General features: G+C 51.0%; 1 protein-coding gene across 1 annotated transcript; it reads left to right on the forward strand.

Moving 5' to 3' along the window:
• Positions 1 to 615: 615 nt before the first annotated feature.
• ccka (cholecystokinin a) lies at positions 616 to 12,586 on the forward strand. Its single transcript, XM_055653949.1, has 3 exons — positions 616 to 665; positions 6,829 to 7,077; positions 11,692 to 12,586. The coding sequence occupies exons 2-3, from the start codon at positions 6,849 to 6,851 to the stop codon at positions 11,808 to 11,810; spliced, it is 348 nt and encodes a 115-aa protein (XP_055509924.1). The 5' UTR covers positions 616 to 665; positions 6,829 to 6,848; the 3' UTR covers positions 11,811 to 12,586.
• Positions 12,587 to 21,234: the final 8,648 nt, after the last annotated feature.

A 21,234-nucleotide genomic window follows, 5' to 3' on the forward strand; every position in this document is an offset into this window, starting at 1 on the left:
TGTGTAACGTCACCTATCCATGTTCTCCACTAGGTTCTGAGTTCCATTAGTTTGTTTTTAGTTTAGAGATACAGTGCGGAAACAGGCCCTTCGGCCCACCGGGCCCGTGCCGACCCCCCGCACACTTGCACCAACTGGGGAGAATTTACATTTATACCGCAGCCAATTAACCTACAAACCCGCACGTCTTTGGAGTGTGGGAGGAAACCGGAGCACCCGGAGAAAAAAACCCACGCGGTCCCACAGCCGCGGAGAACGTGCAAACTCCGTACAGGCAGCACCCGTGGTCAGGATCGAACCCGGGTCTCTGAGCTGTGAACTCTACCCGCTGCGCTACCGTTACTTCTGAAACACTCACGCCCCCAATTCCCCTCCTCTCCCCCCTATCCCTCTCGCTCTCCCCCTGAGACCGTTCACCCTCTCCATCATCCTGTCCCGGAATGGGACGGGCACAACCCGCCCCGCTCCCCCCTGCCCCTCACTCACCGGCACTGCTGCTCTTGGCTCACATCCCTGGTCCATCCCGTGTTGTCCCGGGCGGGGGGCGGAGCAGCTACAGCCCTCCCCGCCCCGTCAATGGGCGCAGTTATAAACCCCGCTCCCGGCTACAAGCGCACAGTCCCGACCAGCTCAACACACCCGGCACAGCGCCGGCAACACAGCGGGTAAGTTGCTCTCTATCTCCCCCTCCCCCCCCACTCCCCCCTCCCCTCACTCCTCCCTCACTCTCACTCCCCTCCTCTCCCCCCCTCCTCTCTCCCCCTCCTCCTCCCCCCCCCCCTCCTCCCCCCCCCCCCTCCTCTCCCCCCCCCTCCTCCCCCCCCTCTCCCTCCCCTGCCCCTCCCCCACTCCCCTCCTCTCCCCCTCTCCTCTCCCCCCCTCCTCTCCTCCCCTCCTCTCCTCCCCTCTCTCCCCCTCCTCCCCTCTCTCTCCCCCTCCCCCCTCCTCTCTCCTCTTCCCCCCTCCTCTCCTCCCCCTCCTCCCCCTCTCTCCCTCTCTCCCCCCTCCTCTTACTCTCACTCCCCCCTCCCCCCTTTTCCCCCTCCTCTCCTCTCTCCCCCTCTCCCCCCCCCTCTCCCCCTCTCTCCCCCCCTCTCTCCCCCCCCCCCTCTTCCCTCTCTCCCCTCTCTTCCCCCCCCCCCCCCCCCCCCCCCCCCCCCCCCTCTTCCCTCTCCCACTCTCCCCCTCCCACAGAGAGAGAGTTTGGTGGGTGTGAGACGTGCATTACCCCGGGGACTTGTGTATCTTGTTTAAGAAGGAACTGCAGATGCTGGCAAATCGAAGGTGGACACAAAGTGCTGGAGTAACTCAGCGGGTCGGGCAGCATCTGGAGGAGAGAAGGAGTGGGCGACGTGTTTGAAGAAGGGGTCTCGCCCATTCCTTCTCTCAAGAGATGCTGCCCGACCCACTGAGTTACTGCAGCACTTTTGTGTCCGACCTTTGTCTGCGTGTGTGTGTGTGTTCAGTAAAGCAGGCTTATTCCCTGAAGAAGGGTCTCGACCCGAAACGTTGCCTATTTCCTTGGCTCCATAGATGCTGCGCCTGCTGCACCCGTTGAGTTTCTCCAGCACTTTTGTCTAACTTCTGCAAAGGCTTATTCCCCTTCTCCCCGTCCCCATCCACCGTGTAGTGACCACAGACAGCTCTGGACACAAGCGCTCACTGACTTGTCTGGTGGTGCAGCGGTAGAGTTGCTGCCTCACACACAGCTCGGGCCAGGGTCCAAGTAAGTCCCCGCTCATCCCTGGCCAGGCAGGGGCTGTAGTTCCCGGGTTGGACCGTGTCCACGGGCTCCTGAGAAAAGGACGACCATGCTGAGCCCGGTGGGGTTGCCAAAGTCCGTGGGAATCTCTGGCTGGCTGGCTGGCAGCAACTGTGCTCGAATATCTGACGGCTGATGATCATGGAGCTGGGACAACAAATCATCCCCCATCAGACACCTGTAGGCTGTGGACCGTCCGGTAATGACCAGTAGCTCAACAAGCGGGGAGAAGAAGGGATGACCGGGGTGGGACAGGGACAAGTCTTTGATTGTGTCGGCTGCTATCCATAGGCAGCGTGAAGTGTAGATGGAGACGATGGTGTTGAGTGTGGTCTGTGTGATGGACTGGGCTACATCTACAATGGTGGGGAGTGTGGTCTGTGTGATGGACTGGGCTACATCTACAATGGTGGGGAGTGTGGTCTGTGTGATGGACTGGGCTACATCTACAATGATGGGGAGTGTGGTCTGTGTGATATACAGTATATGTGCGCAGAACACAAAAATCTGTTAACTTAAATTCTAGTAATCCTGATTTTAGTTCTTTGTTTCTGCATTTTTAGTCAGAGGGTGGTGAATCTGTGGAATTCTTTGCCACAGACAGCTGTGGAGGCCAAGTCAGTGGATATTTTTAAGGTAGAGATAGATAGATTCTTGATCAGTATGGGTGTCAGGGGTTATGGGGAGAAGGCAGGAGAATGGGGTTAGGAGGGAGGGATAGATCAGCCAAGATTGAATGGCTACTGGGTGGGGTGGGGTGACGGGTGGTGGGGGGCATCGCTCGGGGAGGGGTGCTGCTGCCCCAATATCCAGGCCGTACTCTTGCCCGAGAAAACCGGTGGAGCCAACAAGTAAACGACACAAGCTGAAACTCAATGGCCAAATTCGGCCATGATCGCAATGGATGGTGGTGCTGGCTCGAAGGGCCGAATGGCCCCCTCCAGCACCTATTTTCTATGTTTCTGAAAGGCTCACAGCGCCAGAGACCCAGGTTCCATACCGACCACGGGAGCTGTTAGTGCGGAGTTTGCACGTTCTCCGCATGTGACCGTGTGAGGGGGGGATGGGGAAGGGGGTGCGGGGAGAGGGTTGGGGATGGGGGGGGGGTCAGGTGGGTGAGGGGAGGGGGGGAGGCAGGGGGAGTGGGGGGGTGAGGAGAGGGTTGGGGGAGTGGGGAGGAGGGTGGGGTAGAGGGTTTGGGGAGGGTGGAGGGGGAGGGGGTTGTAGAGGGGGAAGGGGCTTTGCACTCGCAGTGACCGGTCGCCTTGTTGCCTCTTTGCAAAGAATCAAAAATCCAGGCAAAAACCGGGAACTGCAGATGCTGGGATCAGGAGCGAAAAGTGCCGAGCGCTAGAGTAACTGAGCAGGTCAGGTCCTAGATACAGAGCGCAGAATATAGTTCTCAGCATTGTAGCGCATCAGTCCCAGAGACAAAGTCCAATGTCCGCAATGGGGTAGAGGTGAATCGGACAGTACCCCAGCTTACGGAAGGACCGTTCAGAAGCCTGATAACAGAGGGGAAGAAGCTGTTCCTGAGTCTGGTGGTGCGCGCTTTCAAGCTTCTGTACCTTCTGCTGGACCGGAGCGGGGAGAAGAAGGAATGACTGGGGTGGGATAGGGACAAGTCTTTGCTTTCCCCGAGTCAGCGTGAAGTGTAGATGGAGTCGATGCTGGGGAGTGTGGTCCGTGTGATGGACTGGGCTACATCTACAATGGTGGGGAGTGTGGTCTGTGTGATGGACTGGGCTACATCTACTATGGTGGGGAGTGTGGTCTGTGTGATATACAGTATATGTGCGCAGAACACAAAAATCTGTTAACTTAAATTCTAGTAATCCTGATTTTAGTTCTTTGATTCTACATTTTTAGCCAGAGGGTGGTGAATCTGTGGAATTCTTTGCCACAGACAGCTGTGGAGGCCAAGTCAGTGGATGTTTTTAAGGCGGAGATTAACAGATTCTTGATTAGTACGGGTGTCAGGGGTTGTGGGGAGAAGGCAGGTGAATGGGGTTAGGAGGGAGAGATAGATCAGCCATGATTGAATGGCGCAGTAGACTCGATGGGCCGAATGGCCTAATTCTTCTCCTATCATTTATGGAGCAATGGGATTCTTACCTGCTGCAGGCTTACCAGGCCAGAAGCACAAGAATACACAGATCAACATATAACAATTAAAGACACCATAACTTTAGAATCAGTAATGCTGGATAACCATAACTGTGTCAATAGACAATAGGTGCAGGAGTAGGCCATTTGGCCCTTCGAACCAGCACCGCCATTCAATGTGATCATGTCTGATCATCCCCAATCAGTACCCTGTTCCTGCCTTCTCCCCATATCCCCTGACCGCTATTTTTAAGAGCCCTATCTAGGTCTCTCTTGAAAGTCTCCAGAGAACCGGCCTCCACCGCCCTCTGAGGCAGAGAATTCCACAGACTCACAACTCTCTGTGAGGAAAAAGTGTTTCCACGTCTCCGTTCTAAATGTCTTACTCCTTATTCTTAAACTGTGGCCCCTGGTGCTGGACTCCCCCAACATCAGGAACATGTTTCCTGCCTCCAGCGTGTCCAAACCCTTAATAATCTTATATGTTTAAAAAAAAATGCCCTCTCATCCTTCTAAACTCCAGAGTATACAAGCCCAGCTGCTCCATTCTCTCAGCATATGACAGTCCCGCCATTCCGGGAATTAACCTGGTGAACCTACGCTGCACTCCCTCAATAGCAAGAATGTCCTTCCTCTAATTAGGGGACCAAAACTGCACAGAAGTGTGTTGTGTAACCAAAGACACCTTCCAGAGATGATCACAGTTGCTGTGGTTAGTGTTGTTCATCAGGTCATAAATGATAGGAGAAGAATTAGGCCATTCGGCCCATCAAATCTACTCCACCATTCAATCATGGCTGATCTATCTCTCCCTCCTAACCCCATTCTCCTGCCTTCTCCCCGTACTCCAGCGAGTACAGGCCCAGTGCCGACAAACGCTCATCGTACATTAACCCACTCATTCCTGGGATCATTCTAGTAAACCTTCTCTCTAGATCTGGCACAATCCTGCCTCGGATATGAAGAAGTGATGGGGAGAAGGCAGGAGAATGGGGTTGGGAGGGAGAGATAGATCAGCCATGATTGAATGGCGGAGTAGACTCGATGGGCCGAATGGCCAAATTCAGCCCTTATCACATGATATGGGGCTTGTGCAGTGTTGAAGAGCCTGATGGTCTGTTGGGAAGAAGCTGTTCTTGAGCCTGGAGGCCACGGTTTTCTGGCTCCGGCACATTCTTCCCAATGGGAGCAGCGAGATGGGATTTTTGACTGAATTTGTCGGATTATAAATGTCCCAGGGTTTCAGACAAACATTAAGAAGAAATACGAGATGTGCTTCTGCATTGTTGAGCCTAGACCCTGTGATTTTAGACTCTGCCTTCCAGCGCTGGGTATATTGTGGAGTATATTTAGTGTGGTATTGCAACATGATGAAACACTGAGATAAACTGAAGGGCTCATCAAATATTCAGGGAAGCGGCTCAACTGAAGATCACTCCGACAACACTGGGTGGCACGGTGGTGCAGCGGGTAGAGCTGCTGCCTCACAGCACCAGGGACTCAGCTTCCATCCTGACTACGGGTGCTGTCTGTATGTTCGCCCCAGACCCTGCGTGGGTTTTCTCCGGGTGCTCCGGTTTCCTCCCACACTCCAAAGACGTACAGGTTTGTAGGTTAATTGGCTTCTGTAAAAGTGGTAAATTCGCTGTGTGTGCGTGTGTGTAGGATAGTGTTAGTGTGCGGGGTGATTGCTGGTCGGCACAGACTCAGTGGGATGAAACATCTGTTTCCATGTTGTATCTCCAAAGTCTAAAAGCTCTGCCCAAGACTGCAAGAAATTATAGCATTGTCGATGTAGCCCAGTCCATCACACAGACCACACTCCCCACCATTGTATATGTGGCCCAGTCCATCACACAGACCACACTCCCCACCATTGTAGATGTAGCCCAGTCCATCACACGGACCATACTCCCCACCATTGTAGATGTGGCCCAGTCCATCACACAGACCACATTCCCCACCATTGTAGATGTAGCCCAGTCCATCACACAGACCACACTCCCCACCATTGTAGATGTAGCCCAGTCCATCACACGGACCATACTCCCCACCATTGTATATGTGGCCCAGTCCATCACACAGACCACATTCCCCACCATTGTATATGTGGCCCAGTCCATCACACAGACCACACTCCTAATCATTTTATACCCTTCTATATTCCTAGCGTTGTTTCACTGTGACTTGTCAGGCATCATATCAATCAAAACACAAATTGCAGGAGTAACTCAGCGGGTCAGGCAGCATCTGTGGAGAACATGGATAGGTGGCGTTTCACACAGTGCTGGAGTAACTCAGCGGGTCAGGCAGCACCTGTGGAGAACATGGACAGATGATGATTTTGGTCGGGACACTTCAGACTTCTTCAGAGAGGGAGAAAGCTGGAAGAGAGAGGTGGGGGGCAGGACAAAGCTTGGCGAGTGATGGGTGGATACAGGTGAGGGGGTGATTGGAAGAGGGTGGAGTGAGTGACAAAGGCTGGAGGTGTAAAGGAGTGAAATGTCAAATGAGGCGGCTCGGTGGCGCAGCGGTAGCGTTGCTGCCATGCAGCACTTGCAGTGCCAGAGACCCGGGTTCCATCCCGACTTCAGGCGCTGTCTGTACGGAGTTTGTACGTTCTCCCCGTGACCTGCGTGGGTTTTCTCTGGGTGCTCCGGTTTCCTCCCACACTCCAAAGACGTGCAGGTTTGTAGGTTAATTGGCTTTTGTAAAAATGGTAAATTGTCCCTAGTGTGTGTAGGATAGTTTTAGTGTGTGCTGGGATCGCTGGTCGGCGCGGACTCGGTGGGCCGAAGGGCCTGTTTCCGCGCTGTATCTCTAAACCAAACTAAAGCGGTTGGGGGGAATGTGGGTGTGGGGATGCGTGGGAGGGGGGGGGGAGGGTGTGTGGGAGAGGGTTGCTTGTTGCTACGTTATCCCCACCGCCTGCATGTTCAGGGTGAGCGTGTGTGTTACAGGCAGTCATTTACCTGCAGCGATGAACAGCGGAATCTGCGTGTGCGTGCTTCTGGCCGTGCTGTCCTCTGGCGGCCTGGCGCGGCCGGACGGCGGCACCGAGAGGGACGGGGAGCGGCCGCACGGACCCCTGCACCAGCGGCCCCTGAGAGAAGCACCTTACGGCGGCCACCTGAAGCCCAGGCTGAACAGTGAGCAGGGACCCGGCCTAGTGGCCTTGCTGAACACCTACCTGCACAAAGACAGCACTGGTGAGTGGGTCAATGAGTCAGTGGGTCAAGGGTCAGTGGGTTAATGGGTCAGTGGGTTGATGGGTCAGTTGGTCAATGGGTTAATAATGGTCAGTGTGTCGATGGTCAGTGGGTCAAGGGGTCAGTGGGTCGATGGTCGATGGTCAGTGGGTCGATGGTCAGTGGGTCGATGGTCAGTGGGTCAAGGGTCAGTGGGTCGATGGTCAGTGGGTCAAGGGTCAGTGGGTCGATGGTCAGTGGGTCAAGGGTCAGTGGGTCGATGGTCAGTGGGTCAAGGGTCAGTGGGTCGATGGTCAGTGGGGGTCAAGGGTCGATGGTCAGTGGGTCAAGGGTCAGTGGGTTGATGGTCAGTGGGCTCAAGGGGTCAGTGGGTTAAGGGTTAATGGGTCAAGGGTTGGTGGGTCGATGGGTCAGTGGGTCAATGTTCAGTGGGTCAATGGGTCAAGGGTCAGTGGGTCAATGGGACAATAGACACTAGGTGCAGGAATAGGCCATTTGGGCCTTCGAGCCAGCACCGCCATTCAACGTGATCATGGCTGATCATCTCCAATCAGTACCCCGTTCCTGCCTTCTCCCCATATCCTGACTCCGCAATCTTTAAGAGCCCTATCCCGTTCTCTCGTGAAAGCATCCAGAGAAACGGCCTTTGAGGCAGAGAATTCCACAGACTCAACACTCTCTGTGAGAAATAGTGGGTTTTTTACACAGAGGGCGGTGGGTGTATACAACGAGCTGCCAGAGGAGGTAGTTGAGGCCGGGATTATTGCAACTTTTAAGAAACCAGGGACATGGATAGGACAGATTTAGAGGGATATGGGCCAAACGCAGGCAGGTGTGACTAGTGTAGCCGGTGGGGCATGTTGGCCGGTGTGGGCTTAACGACATCCTTCCTGTAACAGGGTGACCAAAACTGAACGCCTTGTACAAAGCTTGTTTCAAATAAAATGAACAGGTTTAAAAGGTAGACATAAATGCTGGAGAAACTCAGCGGGCGAGGCAGCATCTATGGAGCGAAGGAATAGGTGGCATTTCGGAAAGGGGCGGAGAGGCGAGGAGAGGGGGGGGGATGAGATGGGTGGAGAGAGGATGGGAGAGAAGAGCGGAGGAGAGGAGGGAGGAGAGACAATCTCTCACCTACACCATATTACAGTTATCTTTGGTGCTACATTTGTAGGGAGGGGAGATAGAGGGAGGGGAAGAAAGACGAGGGGATGAGTGGATATGGGATGATGGGGGGGGGGAGGAGCAGAGAGGGGAGGGGGGATAGGAGGGGATTGGAGGGTTGGAGGGTAGAGGAGAGGGTAGAGGAGATGAAGGGGAGGGGGGCTGAAACGTTGCCTATTTCCTTCTCTCCATAGATTCTGCCTCAGCCTCTGAGTTTCTCCAGCATTTTTGTCGACCTTCGATTGTCGAGAATTTGCAGTTCCTTCTTGAACTCCGTACAGACTGCACCCGTAGTCGGGATTGCTCCTGCCTTCAGCGCAACAGTACAACAGAGGGCTTGTAGCAATCGAACGTAGCCCATTGCTGCTGCTTCTGACTGGAATCATTATGTCAATTTCAATCTAAGTCGTCAAAACTCACTCGAACATGCCACCAGAAGGTTAAAAAAACAAATGAAGTTTTAATCGTTCAGGAAGGAACTGCAGATGCTGGAAAATCGAAGGTAGACAAAAATGCTGGAGAAACTCAGCGGCTGAGGCAGCGTCTATGGAGAGAAGGAAATAGGCAACATTCCATCCCCCCCCTCCCCTTCATCTCCTCTACCCTCTCCTCTCCTATCACCTCTCCTCTCCACTACCCTCCAATCCCCTCCTCTCCTATGCCCCCTCTCTGCTCCTCCCCTCCCCTATCATCCCATCCCCACTTCTCTCCACTCATCCCCTCGTCTTCAGGAAGGAACTGCAGATGCTGGAAAATCGAAGGTAGACAAAAATGCTGGAGAAACTCAGCGGGTGAGGCAGCATCTATGGAGTGAAGGAAATAGGCAATGATTCATCCACTCTCCTCTCCTCTTCTCCTCCCCCCTACTCCCCTCCCCCTCAACTCCTCTACCCTCCCCCTCTCCTATCCCCTCCCCCCTCCTCTCCGCTCTCCACTACCCTCGAATCCCTTCCTCTCCTAACCCCCCCCCCTCCCATCCCCTCTCTGCTCCTCCCCTCCCCTTTCCTCTCCTCTACTATCATCCCTTCCCTCCCATCCCCCTCTCCTCTCCACTCATCCCCTCCTCTTCCCTCCCCTCCCTACAAATGCAGCACCAAAGATAACTGTAATAAGGTGTAGGTGAGAGATTGTCTCCTCCCCTCTCTCCCTCCCTCCGCTCTTCTCTCCCGTCCTCTTCTCCTCTCTCCTCCACCCATCTCGTCCCGTCCCCTCTCCTCTCCTCGCCTCTGATTGCATCTCCTCTCATCCCCTCTCCATTCCCATCCTCTTCCCACCCCTCTACTCGCCTCCCCTCTCCACTCAACCCCTCTCCGCAACGTTGCCTATTTCCTTCGCTCCATAGATGCTGCTTCACCCGCTGAGTTTCTCCAGCATTTTTGTCTAACTCTGTATGGAGTTCTATTGTCTATTGTCTCCCCGTGACCCGCGTGGGTTTTCTCCGGGTGCTCCGGTTTCCTCCCACACTCCAAAGACGGACTGGTTTGTCGGTTCATTGGCTTTGGGTATAATTGTAAATTGTCCCCAGTGGGTGTAGGATAGTGTTAATGTGCGGGGATCGCTGGTCGGCACGGACTCGGTGGGCCGAAGGGCCTGTTTCTGCGCTGTATCTCTAAACTAAACTGAACCAAACCAACATCGAGTGATCTATTATCGTCCTCTACTTCCTTTGACGGCTTAGGAAGCTCAGCATGTCCCTTATAATTCTCACCAACTTCTACAGATGCACCGTAGGAAGCATTTTATCGGGATGCATCGCAGCACGGTTTGGGAACAGCTTCATCCATTAGCAACTTTGGGTTCTGCAGTCATACAACACGAAGAAACAATTTTACGAGACACACACCAACTCAATTTACACAAACATCCATCACAGTGAATCTCCTCCTCACTGTGATGGAAGGCAAAGTCTTGTCTCTCCCCTGCTCTCCATCCTCTCCCGATGTTAAAGGCCCCGGCAGGCGATGGCAAGTCCCGCGGCCGTTAAAGCCGCGCCGGGCGATGTCAGGCCCCGCTCCGGGTCGTTTTCAACCCCGCAACTCGGGCGGGAGAAGTTGCCATCGTGTGAGCTCCGAGTCTCCCACCTGGGACCTGTGAGCTCCTGATGTCACCGTCCACCAGGCCTGTGGCTGGAGCCTCCGAAGCTCCGGAGTCGGGTCACAGCCGCGCGCCACCACAGCTCTCCACGCTCCAAAGCCGGCCAGCTCCACGATGGTGAGTCCGCAGGCTTCGCGACTGAAGCCCCCGGGTCGTTCCAGTTGGAGGCCGCTCCATGGTGCTAGGCCCCAACGACAACGGAGACCCGTACAGGGAAGAGATTTAAAAGTTGCCCGCCCCCGCCCCCCACACATACACAGTTAAAAACATATATAAACCACAGCAAAGTACACATTGAACGGGACAAACATTTTTTTTTAAAAAGGACAGATGGTCTGCAGGGGCCGCTGCCGCGAAGTGCCGCCCAAATATTGTTTTCACTAATATTGTGAGTGTGCGAAGTGTGAAGTTTTGATTAACGTTGTGTGTGTGTGTGTCAGTTGTGTTTCACTAACCTTCTGTGTGTGGGCCAGGTGTGTGTTTTCACTGACGTTGTCTCTGTGCCTTTATCACTCAGGTGTGTTTTCACTAACATCTGTGTGTGTGTTTCCACTAGTGTGTGTGTACGGTGTGTGTTTTCACGTGTGTGTGTACGGTGTGTGTTTTCACGTGTGTGTGTACGGTGTGTGTTTTCACGGTGTGTGTTTGTGTGTGTATACGGTGTGTGTTTTCACGTGTGAGTGTGTGTATACGGTGTGTGTTTTCACGTGTGTGTGTGTTTACGGTGTGTGTTTTCACGTGTGTGTGTGTGTGTACGGTGTGTGTTTTCACGTGTGTGTGTGTGTGTGTACGGTGTGTGTTTTCACGTGTGTGTGTGTGTGTACGGTGTGTGTTTTCACGTGTGTGTGTGTTTACGGTGTGTGTTTTCCCGTGTGTGTGTGTTTACGGTGTGTGTTTTCACGTGTGTGTGTGTATTTACGGTGTGTGTTTTCACGTGTGCGTATACGGTGTGTGTTTTCACGTGTGTGTATACGGTGTGTGTTTTCACGTGTGTGTGTTTATGGTGTGTGTTTTCACGTGTGTGTGTGTGTATACGGTGTGTGTTTTCACGTGTGTGTGTATACGGTGTGTGTTTTCACGTGTGTGTGTGTATACGGTGTGTGTTTTCACGTGTGTGTGTGTTTACGGTGTGTGTTTTCACGTGTGTGTGTGTGTGTACGGTGTGTGTTTTCACGTGTGTGTGTGTGTGTATACGGTGTGTGTTTTCACGTGTGTGTGTGTGTATGTGTGTTTTCACGTGTGTGTGTGTTTACGGTGTGTGTTTTTCACGTGTGTGTGTGTTTACGGTGTGTGTTTTCACGTGTGTGTGTGTACGGTGTGTGTTTCCACTAACATCTCTCTCTCCGTGTGTGTCAGGATCGCGGGCTGGGACAGTCCGCAGCGTGGATGCCCCCCACAGGATCACCAACAGGGACTACATGGGGTGGATGGACTTCGGGCGGCGCGGCGCGGAGGATTACGATTACCCCTCGTAAGAGGCGGCCGCCATCCATCACTCAGCCCCGGCCCTGTACAGAAGATTCAGCCCGTCTGCTCACCTTCCACACACCCTTCACTGTTGTACCTGACTGTGCAGTCGTGCATCTGTTTGTAATAGTGTAAGATGTAACACGCACACACGAGAACCATGCACACACGTCACGGAAAGACAAACACATCCACATGCACCACACGCACACATGTGAACACACAACACACTTACATTGACACACCTGCACACACGCACATAGAGACACAAGCCCGTTCATGCAGATACTCACACACACTCTCTCACTCATACACTCTCACACTCACGCACTCACACACATACACTCTCTCACTCATACACACTCACGCGCTCTCATGCACACTCTCTCACTCTCTCTCACGCTCTCACTCTCACTCACACACTCTCTCACACACACACACACACACTTCTTCTTGCGTATGGCGTGCACAGCCTAAAGTTTTAGGACAACTTGTTCTATTTGATCTTATTTGATTGTACACGCCGGGTTGATTGCATTCGTTGAAACAGGGCGGACCACGTGAAGGTTGCAATCTCCCACCACACACGCACGCTCACACACACACTCACGCACTCTCACTCACTCTCTCTCTCACACGCTCACACACACACAGTCTCTGACAGGGATTGTAACAGAGATATCTCCAGTCTGAGACAATTTCCTCTCACCACCCATGTAACAAGAGTGAACTCACTCACACTGTGTAAATGTTGTCCACATTTCAATAAAAACCAAAACTGAAACCATTTGAGAATCTGTCCTGGGGAGAGGCCTGTGGCGGTTAATGCAGCAGTGACGCAGAACGCTGGAGTAACTCAGCGGGTCAGGCAGCATCTGTGGAGAACATGGACACTGTTGTTTTTTGAGGGGTATTACTTGAAATTGGTTAATTCACTGTTCATAAGACATTAGACTTTTGAGATGAAGTGTGGAAAAAGCCCACGGCTCACCAAGTCCACATCAACCAGCGATCATCCAGCAAACTAACACTATCCTACACACACTAGGGACAATTTACATTTATACCAAGCCAATTAACCTACCAACATGCACGTCTTTGGATTGTGGGATGAAACCGGAGCACCCGGAGAAAACCCACGAGGTCACTTTATGGTCACGGTTACCGAGGTACAGTGAAAAGCTTTTGTTGCGTGCTATCCAGTCAGCGCAAAGACAATACATGATTATAATCGAATACAGATACAGGACAAAGGGAATAACGTTTAGTGCAAGGTAAAGCCAGTAAAGTCCGATCAAGGACAGTCCGAGGGTCACCGATGAGGTGGATAGTAGTTCAGCACCGCTCTCTAGTTGGGGTAGGATGGCAGCGTTGCCTTAGCAGCTGCGGCTCGCCTGCAGTTCCGTTTGTTTTTTCTTTTTTGTTTGTTCTTTTGTCCTGTTTTAGTTATTTTTTGGTTTTATTTTATTATGTTGTGTGTGGGTGTGGGGGGGAGAAACGTGTTTTTGGTCTCTTCCTTCGGGGGGGATGCGACTTCTCTTGTCGTATCCCCCGTATCCGTGTCAGTCTGCGCCGAGGCCTAATGGCGGAGCTGGCGGCCTCGGAGCTGGGGCAGCGTTCCAGCGGCAACATCGGAGCTGTGGCGTTCCGGTGGCAGCGGTGACCCGGGTGGGGGGTGGGGGGTCTAATTCCACTTTGTTCAACAGTTCAATGGAACCGACAGTGAAATTATTTTCTTACAAACTGTCCAATTGAGTATTGACGTACCCAAACGCAATCCCCCATCAGCAAATGTACAGAAATAGTCCACTGATCCTGTGTGTAACAGGTGCCTTGTTATGCCACCATTTAAGTCCCTCCCCTCTCCTCACCTCACCTCCCATCCCCTTTCCTCACCTCCCCCCTCCTCTCCTCTCTCCACTCCTCTCACCCCCACCATTCCCTCTCCTCTCCTCCTATTCCCTCTCCTTTCCTCCCCTCCCCTCTCCTCCCATCTTTTCCTCCCCTCCCCTCTCCACTCCTCCCATTTCCTCCCCTCTCCACTCCTCTCCTCCCCTCCGCTCCTCTATCCACCCCTCTCCTCTACTCCCATCCCATCCTTTCCTCTCCTCTCCTCCCCTCTCCGCAGTTTTGGGCTCCATATCTGAGGAAGGATGTGCCGGCTCTGGAGAGGGTCCAGATGAGGTTTACAAGAATGATCCCAGGAATGAGTGGGTTAACGTATGATGAGTGTTTGACAACACTGGGCCTGTACTCGCTGGAGTTTAGAAGGTTGAGGGGGAAGACCTAATTGAAACTTACCGAATAGTGAAAGTCCCGGATGTGGAGAGGATGTTTCCACTAGTGGGAGAGTCTAGGACCAGAGGTCACAACCTCAGAATTAAAGGACATTCCTTTAGGAAGGAGATGAGGAGGAATTTCTTTACTCAGAGGGTGGTGAATCTGTGGAATTCATTGCCACAGACAGGCTGTGGAGGTCAAGTCAGTGGGTATATTTAAGGAAGGCATAGTTAGATTCTTGATTAGTACGGGTGTCAGGGGTTATGGGGAGAAGGCAGGGGAATGGGGTTGGGAGGGAGAGATAGATCAGCCATGATTGAATGATGGAGTAGACTTGATGGGCCGAATGGACTAATTCTACCCCTATAACATGAACTTGTGCTCCGGGGGATGGGAGGCTCCCCCAGCTGAGCTCGAGTACACGTTAGGCCAGAGCTGATTCCCTCTCCTCTCGACTCATAAGTGATAGGAACAGATTTAGGCCATTCGGCCCATCAAGTCTATTCGGCCATTCAATCATGGCTGATCTATCTCTCCCTGCTAACCCCATTCTCCTGCCTTCTCCCCATAACCCCCAACACCCGTACTAATCAAGAATCTATCTATCTCTGCCTTAAAAAAATCCTCTTCATCTCCTTTCTAAAGGAACATCCTTTAATTCTGAGGCTGTGACCTCTGGTCCTAGACTCTCCCACCGGTGGAAACATCCTCTCCACGTCCACTCTATCCAGGCCTTTCACTTTTCTGAATGGTTCAATGAGGTAGGAATGAAATTTTGTTCAAACCTTGTCTGTTTGAATGACAATAAAAGGCATTCTATTCTTCTAAACTCCAGCGAGTACAGGCCCAGTGCCGACAAACGCTCGTCATATGTTAACCCACTCATTCCTGGGATTGTTCTTGTAAACCTCCTCTGGACCCTCTCCAGAGCCCGCACATCCTTCCTCAGATACAGGGCCCAAAACTGCTGGACAAGACTCCAAATACGGCCTGACCAGCGCCTTATAGAGCCTCAGCATTACATCCCTGTTTTTACATTCTCGTCCCTTCTAAATAAATGCCAGCATTGTGTTTGCGTTCTTTACTACCGATCCGACTTGCGGATTAACATTTTGGGGACACCTAAGTCTCTTTGCTCTGCACGGTGGCACAGCGGTAGAGTTGCTGCTTCACTGCGCCAGAGACCAAAGTTCGATCCCGACTACGGGTGCTGTCTGTACGGAGTTTGTACGTTCTCCCCGTGACCTGCGTGGGTTTTCTCCGGGTGCTCTGGTTTCCTCCCACACTCCAAAGACGTGCAGGTTTGTAGACCAATCGGCCGGTGTAATAGTAAATTGTCCCTAGGTGTGTGTAGGAGAGTGTTAGTGTGCGGGGATCGCTGTTTGCCGCGGACCCGGTGGGCCGAAGGGCCTGTTTTCGCGTTGTTTCTCAAAACTAAACTAAAAGCTCCTATTTTTGAAATCACTCCCCAGTTAGAAAGTGGAAATTGAAATGATTCTATGAATACACACCAATATAGTCGGTAAACTGAAGTCTTTAGTTTAGAGATACTGCACGGAAACAGGCCCACCGAGTCCACAACGACCAGTGATCCCCGCACACTAACACTATCCTACAATCCCCACGGACAATTTAGAATTTTACCAAAAGCCAATTAATCTACAAACCTGCACGTCCTTGGAGTGTGGGGGGGAATTGAAGATCTCGGAGAAAACCCACGCCGGTCACGGGGAGAACGTACAAACTCCGTACAGACGGCACCCGTGGTCGGGATCGAACTCGGGTCTCTGGCGCTGTGAGGCAGCAGCTATGCCGCTGCGCCACCGTGACGCCCTGTATTCAAGACTAGTGTGCACCTGTGGGGGGTAGTGACACAGGAATGCAGGAATCAGCACATCTGTGGTAATAGACTGCACTCTGCTGGTCACCAGCAGTACTGCCGCTCACCAAAACATCACCCAGTACTCGGTTCAGACTCTGAAAACATAGAAACATAGAAAATAGGTGCAGGAGTAGGCCATTCGGCCCTTCGAGCCTGCACTGTCATTCAATATGATCATGGCTGATCATCCAACTCAGTATCTTGTACCTGCCTTCTCTCCATACCCCCTGATCCCCTTAGCCACAAGGGCCACATGTAACTCCCTCTTAAATATAGCCAATGAACTGGCCTCAACTACCTTCTGTGGCAGAGAATTCCAGAGATTCACCACTCTCTGTGTAAAAAATGTTTTTCTCATCTCGGTCTTAAAAGATTTCCCCTTTATCCTTAAACTGTGACCCCTTGTTCTGGACTTCCCCAACATCGGAAACAATCTTACTGCATCTAGCTTGTCCAACCCCTTAAAAATTTTGTAAGTTTCTATAAGATTCACCCCTCAATCTTCTAAATTCTAGCGTGTACAAACCGAGTCTTTCTTCATATGAAAGTCCTGACATCCCAGGAATCAGTCTGGTGAATCTTCTCTGTACTCCCTCTACGGCAAGAATGTCTTTCCTCGGATTAGGAGACCAAAACTGTACGCAATACTCCAGGTGTGGTCTCACCAAGACCCTGTACAACTGCAGTAGAACCTCCCTGCTCCTATACTCAAATCCTTTTGCTATGAATGCTAACATACCATTCGCCTTCTTCACTGCCTGCTGCACCTGCATGCCTACTTTTAATGACTGGTGTATCATGACACCCAGGTCTCGTTGCATCTCCCCTTTTCCTAATCGGCCACCATTCAGATAATAGTCTACTTTCCTGTTTTTGCCACCAAAGTGGATAACCTCACATTTATCCACATTATACTGCATCTGCCATGCATTTGCCCACTCACCGCCTATCCAAGTCACCTTGCAGCCTCCTAGCATCCTCCTCCTCACTGCCCCCCAGCTTCGTGTCATCCGCAAACTTGGAGATGTTGCATTCAATTCCCTCGTCCAAATCATTAATATATATCGTAAATAGCTGGGGTCCCAACACTGAGCCTTGCGGTACCCCACTAGTCACTGCCTGCCATTGTGAAAAGGACCCGTTTACTCCTACTCTTTGCTTCCTGTCTGCCAGCCAGTTCTCTATCCACATCAATACTGAACCCCCAATACCGTGTGCTTTAAGTTTGTATACTAATCTCTTATGTGGGACCTTGTCGAAAGCCTTCTGAAAGTCCAGATATAACACATCCACTGGTTCTCCCTTATCTGCTCTACTAGTTTCATCTTTGAAAAATTCTATAAGATTCGTCAGACATGATTTACCTTTCATAAATTCATGCTGACTTTGTCCAATGCTTTCACCACTTTCCAAATGTGCTGCTATCCCATCTTTAATAACTGACTCTAGCAGTTTCCCCACTACCGATGTTAGACTAACTGGTCTGTAATTCCTGTTTTCTCTCTCCCTCCCTTTTTAAAAAGTGGGGTTACATTAGCTACCCTCCAATCCTCAGGAACTACTCCAGAATCTAAAGAGTTTTGAAAAATTACCACTAATGCATCCACTATTTCTGGAGCTACTTCCTTAAGTACTCTGGGATGCAGCCTATCTGGCCCTGGGGGTTTATCGGCCTTTAATCCATTCAATTTACCTAACACCACTTCCCGGCTAACCTGGATTTCACTCAGTTCCTCCATCTCATTTGACCCCCGGTCCCCTGCTATTTCCGGCAGATTATTTATGTCTTCCTTAGTGAAGACAGAACCAAAGTAGTTATTCAATTGGTCTGCCATGTCCTTGTTCCCCATGATCCATTCACCCGTTTCTGACTGCAAGGGACCTACATTTGTTTTAACTAATCTTTTTCTCTTCACATATTTATAAAAACTTTTGCAGTCAGTTTTTATGTTCCCTGCCAGTTTTCTTTCATAATCTATTTTCCCTTTCCTAATTAAGCCCTTTGTCCTCCTCTGCTGGCCTCTGAATTTCCCCCAGTCCTCTGGTAGGCTGCTTTTTCTGGCTAATTTGTATGCTTCATCTTTTGTTTTGATACTATCCCTGATTTCCCTTGTTATCCACGGATGCACTACCTTCCCTGATTTATTTTTTTGCCAAACTGGGATGAACAATTGTTGCAGTTCATCCATGCAGTCTTTAAATGCCTTCCATTGCCTATCCACCGCCAACCCATTAAGAATCAATTGCCAGTCAATCTTGGCCAATTCACGTCTCATACCATCAAAGTTACCTTTCTCTAAGTTCAGGACCCTTGTTTCTGAATTAACAATATCACTCTCCATCCATAATGAAGAACTCAACCATATTATGGTCACTCTTGCCCAAGGGGCCACACACAACAAGACTGCTAACTAACCCTGTTCAAGAAGGAACTGCAGATGCTGGAAAATCGAAGGTACACAAAAATGCTGGAGAAACTCAGCGGGTGCAGCAGCATCTATGGAGCAAAGGAGATAGGTAACGTTTCGGGCCGAAACCTGGTGAAGGGTCTGAAGAAGGGTTTCGGCCCGAAACGTTACCTATATCCTTCGCTCCATAGATGCTGCTGCACCCGCTAAGTTTCTCCAGTATTTTTGTGTACCTGCTAACTAACCCTTCCTCATTACTCAATACCCAGTCTAGAATAGCCTGCTCTCTCATTGGTTCCTCTATATGTTGGTTTAGAAAACTATCCCGCATACATTCCAAAAAATCCCCTTCCTCAGCACCCCTGCCAATTTGATTAACCCAATCTATATGTAGATTGAAGTCACGCATTATAACTGTTTTAGCTTTGTTGCACGCATTTCTAATTTCCAGTTTGATGTCATCCCCAACTCCACTACTACTGTTAGGCCTGTACACAACACCCACTAGCGTTTTCTGCCCCTTAGTGTTTCGCAGCTCTACCCATATCGATTGCACATCCTCCAAGCTAATGTCCTTCCTTTCTATTGCGTTAATCTGCTCTCTAACCAGCAATGCTACCCCACCTCCTTTTCCTTTCTCTCTATCCCTCCTGAATATTGAATATCCCTGGATGTTCAGCTCCCAGCCTTGGTCACCCTGGAGCCATGTCTCCAGGATCCCAACTATATCATAGTCATTAATAGCTATCTGCACATTCAACTCATCCACCTTATTACGAATGCTCCTTGCATTGAGACACAAAGCCTTCAGGCTTGTTTTTACAAAACCTTTACCCCTTATACAATTATGTTGAAAAGTGGCCCTTTTTGATTTTTGCCCTGGATTTGTCTGCCTGCCACTTTTACTTTTCACCTTGCTACCTATTGCTTCTACCTTCATTTTACACCCCTCTGTCTCTCCGCTCACACATTTAAGAAACCCTTTCCCTTTAACTCCATCCTCAACTATCCCATTTGACACCCCACCCGAAGAAGGGTCTCGGCCCGAAACGTCGCCTATTCCTTCCCTCCACAGATGCTGGCCTCACCCGCTGAGTTTCTCCAGAATTTTCGTCTACCTCCCAGGACAGTCAATCACTCTGTTCCTTGGAGCACAGGAGGATGAGGGGTGATCTTATAGAGGTGTGAAAAATCACGAGAGGAATAGATCAGGTAGGCGCCCAGAGTAGGGGAATCGAGGACCAAAGGACAAAGGTACAAGGTGAAGGGGAAAAGATTTAATAGGAATCTGAGGGTTAACTGTCGGTGGGTGTATGGAACGGGTTGCCAGAGGAGGTAGTTGATACGGGTGGTATCACTACATCTAAAATACATTTGAACAGGTACATGGATAGGAATTAATGGAAATTTATGAGAGGCGTAGATAGGGTAGACAATCAGAACTTTTTTCCCCTGGGTGGAAATATCCACCACTAGAGGGCGCAGCTTTCACCATATAACCATATAACAATTACAGCACGGAAACAGGCCATCTCGGCCCTACAAGTCCGTGCCGAACAAATTTTTTTTCCCCTTAGTCCCACCTTCCTGCACTCATACCATAACCCTCCATTCCCTTCTCATCCATATGCCTATCCAATTTATTTTTAAATGATACCAATGAACCTGCCTCCACCACTTCCACTGGAAGCTCATTCCACACCGCTACCACTCTCTGAGTAAAGAAGTTCCCCTTCATATTACCGCTAAACTTCTGTCCCTTAATTCTGAAGTCATGTCCTTTTGTTTGAATCTTCCCTATTCTCAGCTTTAAGGTGAGAGGGCAAAGTTTAAAGGAGATGTGCGGGGCAGGTTTTTTTTACACAGAGGGTGGTGAGTGCCTGGAACGCGCTGCCAGGGGTGGTGGTGGAGGCAGATACGATAGTGGTGTTGAAGAGGCTTTTGGATAGGACATGGATATGCAGGGACATAGATCACGTGCAGGCAGAGGGGAGTTGGTCTTGGCATCGTGTACAGCACGGACATTGTGGGCCGAAGGGCCTGTTCCTGAGCTGTACTGTTCTAAGTTCTGTGAAAGATCGAGAAGGATATGGGCCAAACGCGGGCAGGTGGGACTTGTGTGGGTGGGGCATCTTTAGAGATACATCGCAGAAACAAGCTCTTCAGCCCACCTAGTCCGCGCCGACCAGCGATCCCCGCACACTAACACCATCCGACACACACTAGGGACAATTTACAATTCATACCAAGCCAATTAACCTACAAACCTGTACATCTCCTGGTGGGAGGAAACCGGAGCACCCGGAGAAAACCCACGCGGGTCACAGGGAGAAAGTACAAACTCCGTACAGACAGCACCTGTAGTCGGGATGGAACCCGGGTCGCTGGCGCTGTGAGGCGGTAACTCTACTAATACGTATATAAAATGTTGAGAGGCAGAGATTGGTTTAGACAGACAGTTATTTATCCAACGTGCAAATATCAAACGCAAGACATGTATGTCATGTTGCCACTTGTGGGCGGAGCACCAAGGCAAATTCCTTGCATGTGAATACTTGGCCAATAAAACCTATTCATTAATGAATTCATTCATTCACATAGTTTTAAGGTGCGAGGGATAAGGAAGATAGACTCAAGAAGCTGGGGTAACCTCAGCAGGACAGGCAGCATCTCTAGAGAGGAGTGGGTGACATTTCGGGTCGAGACCCCTCTTCGGAGTTTAATGGAGATGTGCGTGGGCAAGTTTTTTTAAACAGAGGGTGTTGGTTGCCTCGAGCACCCAGGAATGATGATGACAGTGGGTGGTGGACATCACAGTCCATCGCGGGGACTGACCTCCCCACCATCGAAGGTCCATCGCGG

Source organism: Leucoraja erinacea, chromosome 2 (genome assembly GCF_028641065.1).
Source record: "Leucoraja erinacea ecotype New England chromosome 2, Leri_hhj_1, whole genome shotgun sequence".
In the NCBI taxonomy this organism is placed as follows: domain Eukaryota; kingdom Metazoa; phylum Chordata; class Chondrichthyes; order Rajiformes; family Rajidae; genus Leucoraja; species Leucoraja erinaceus.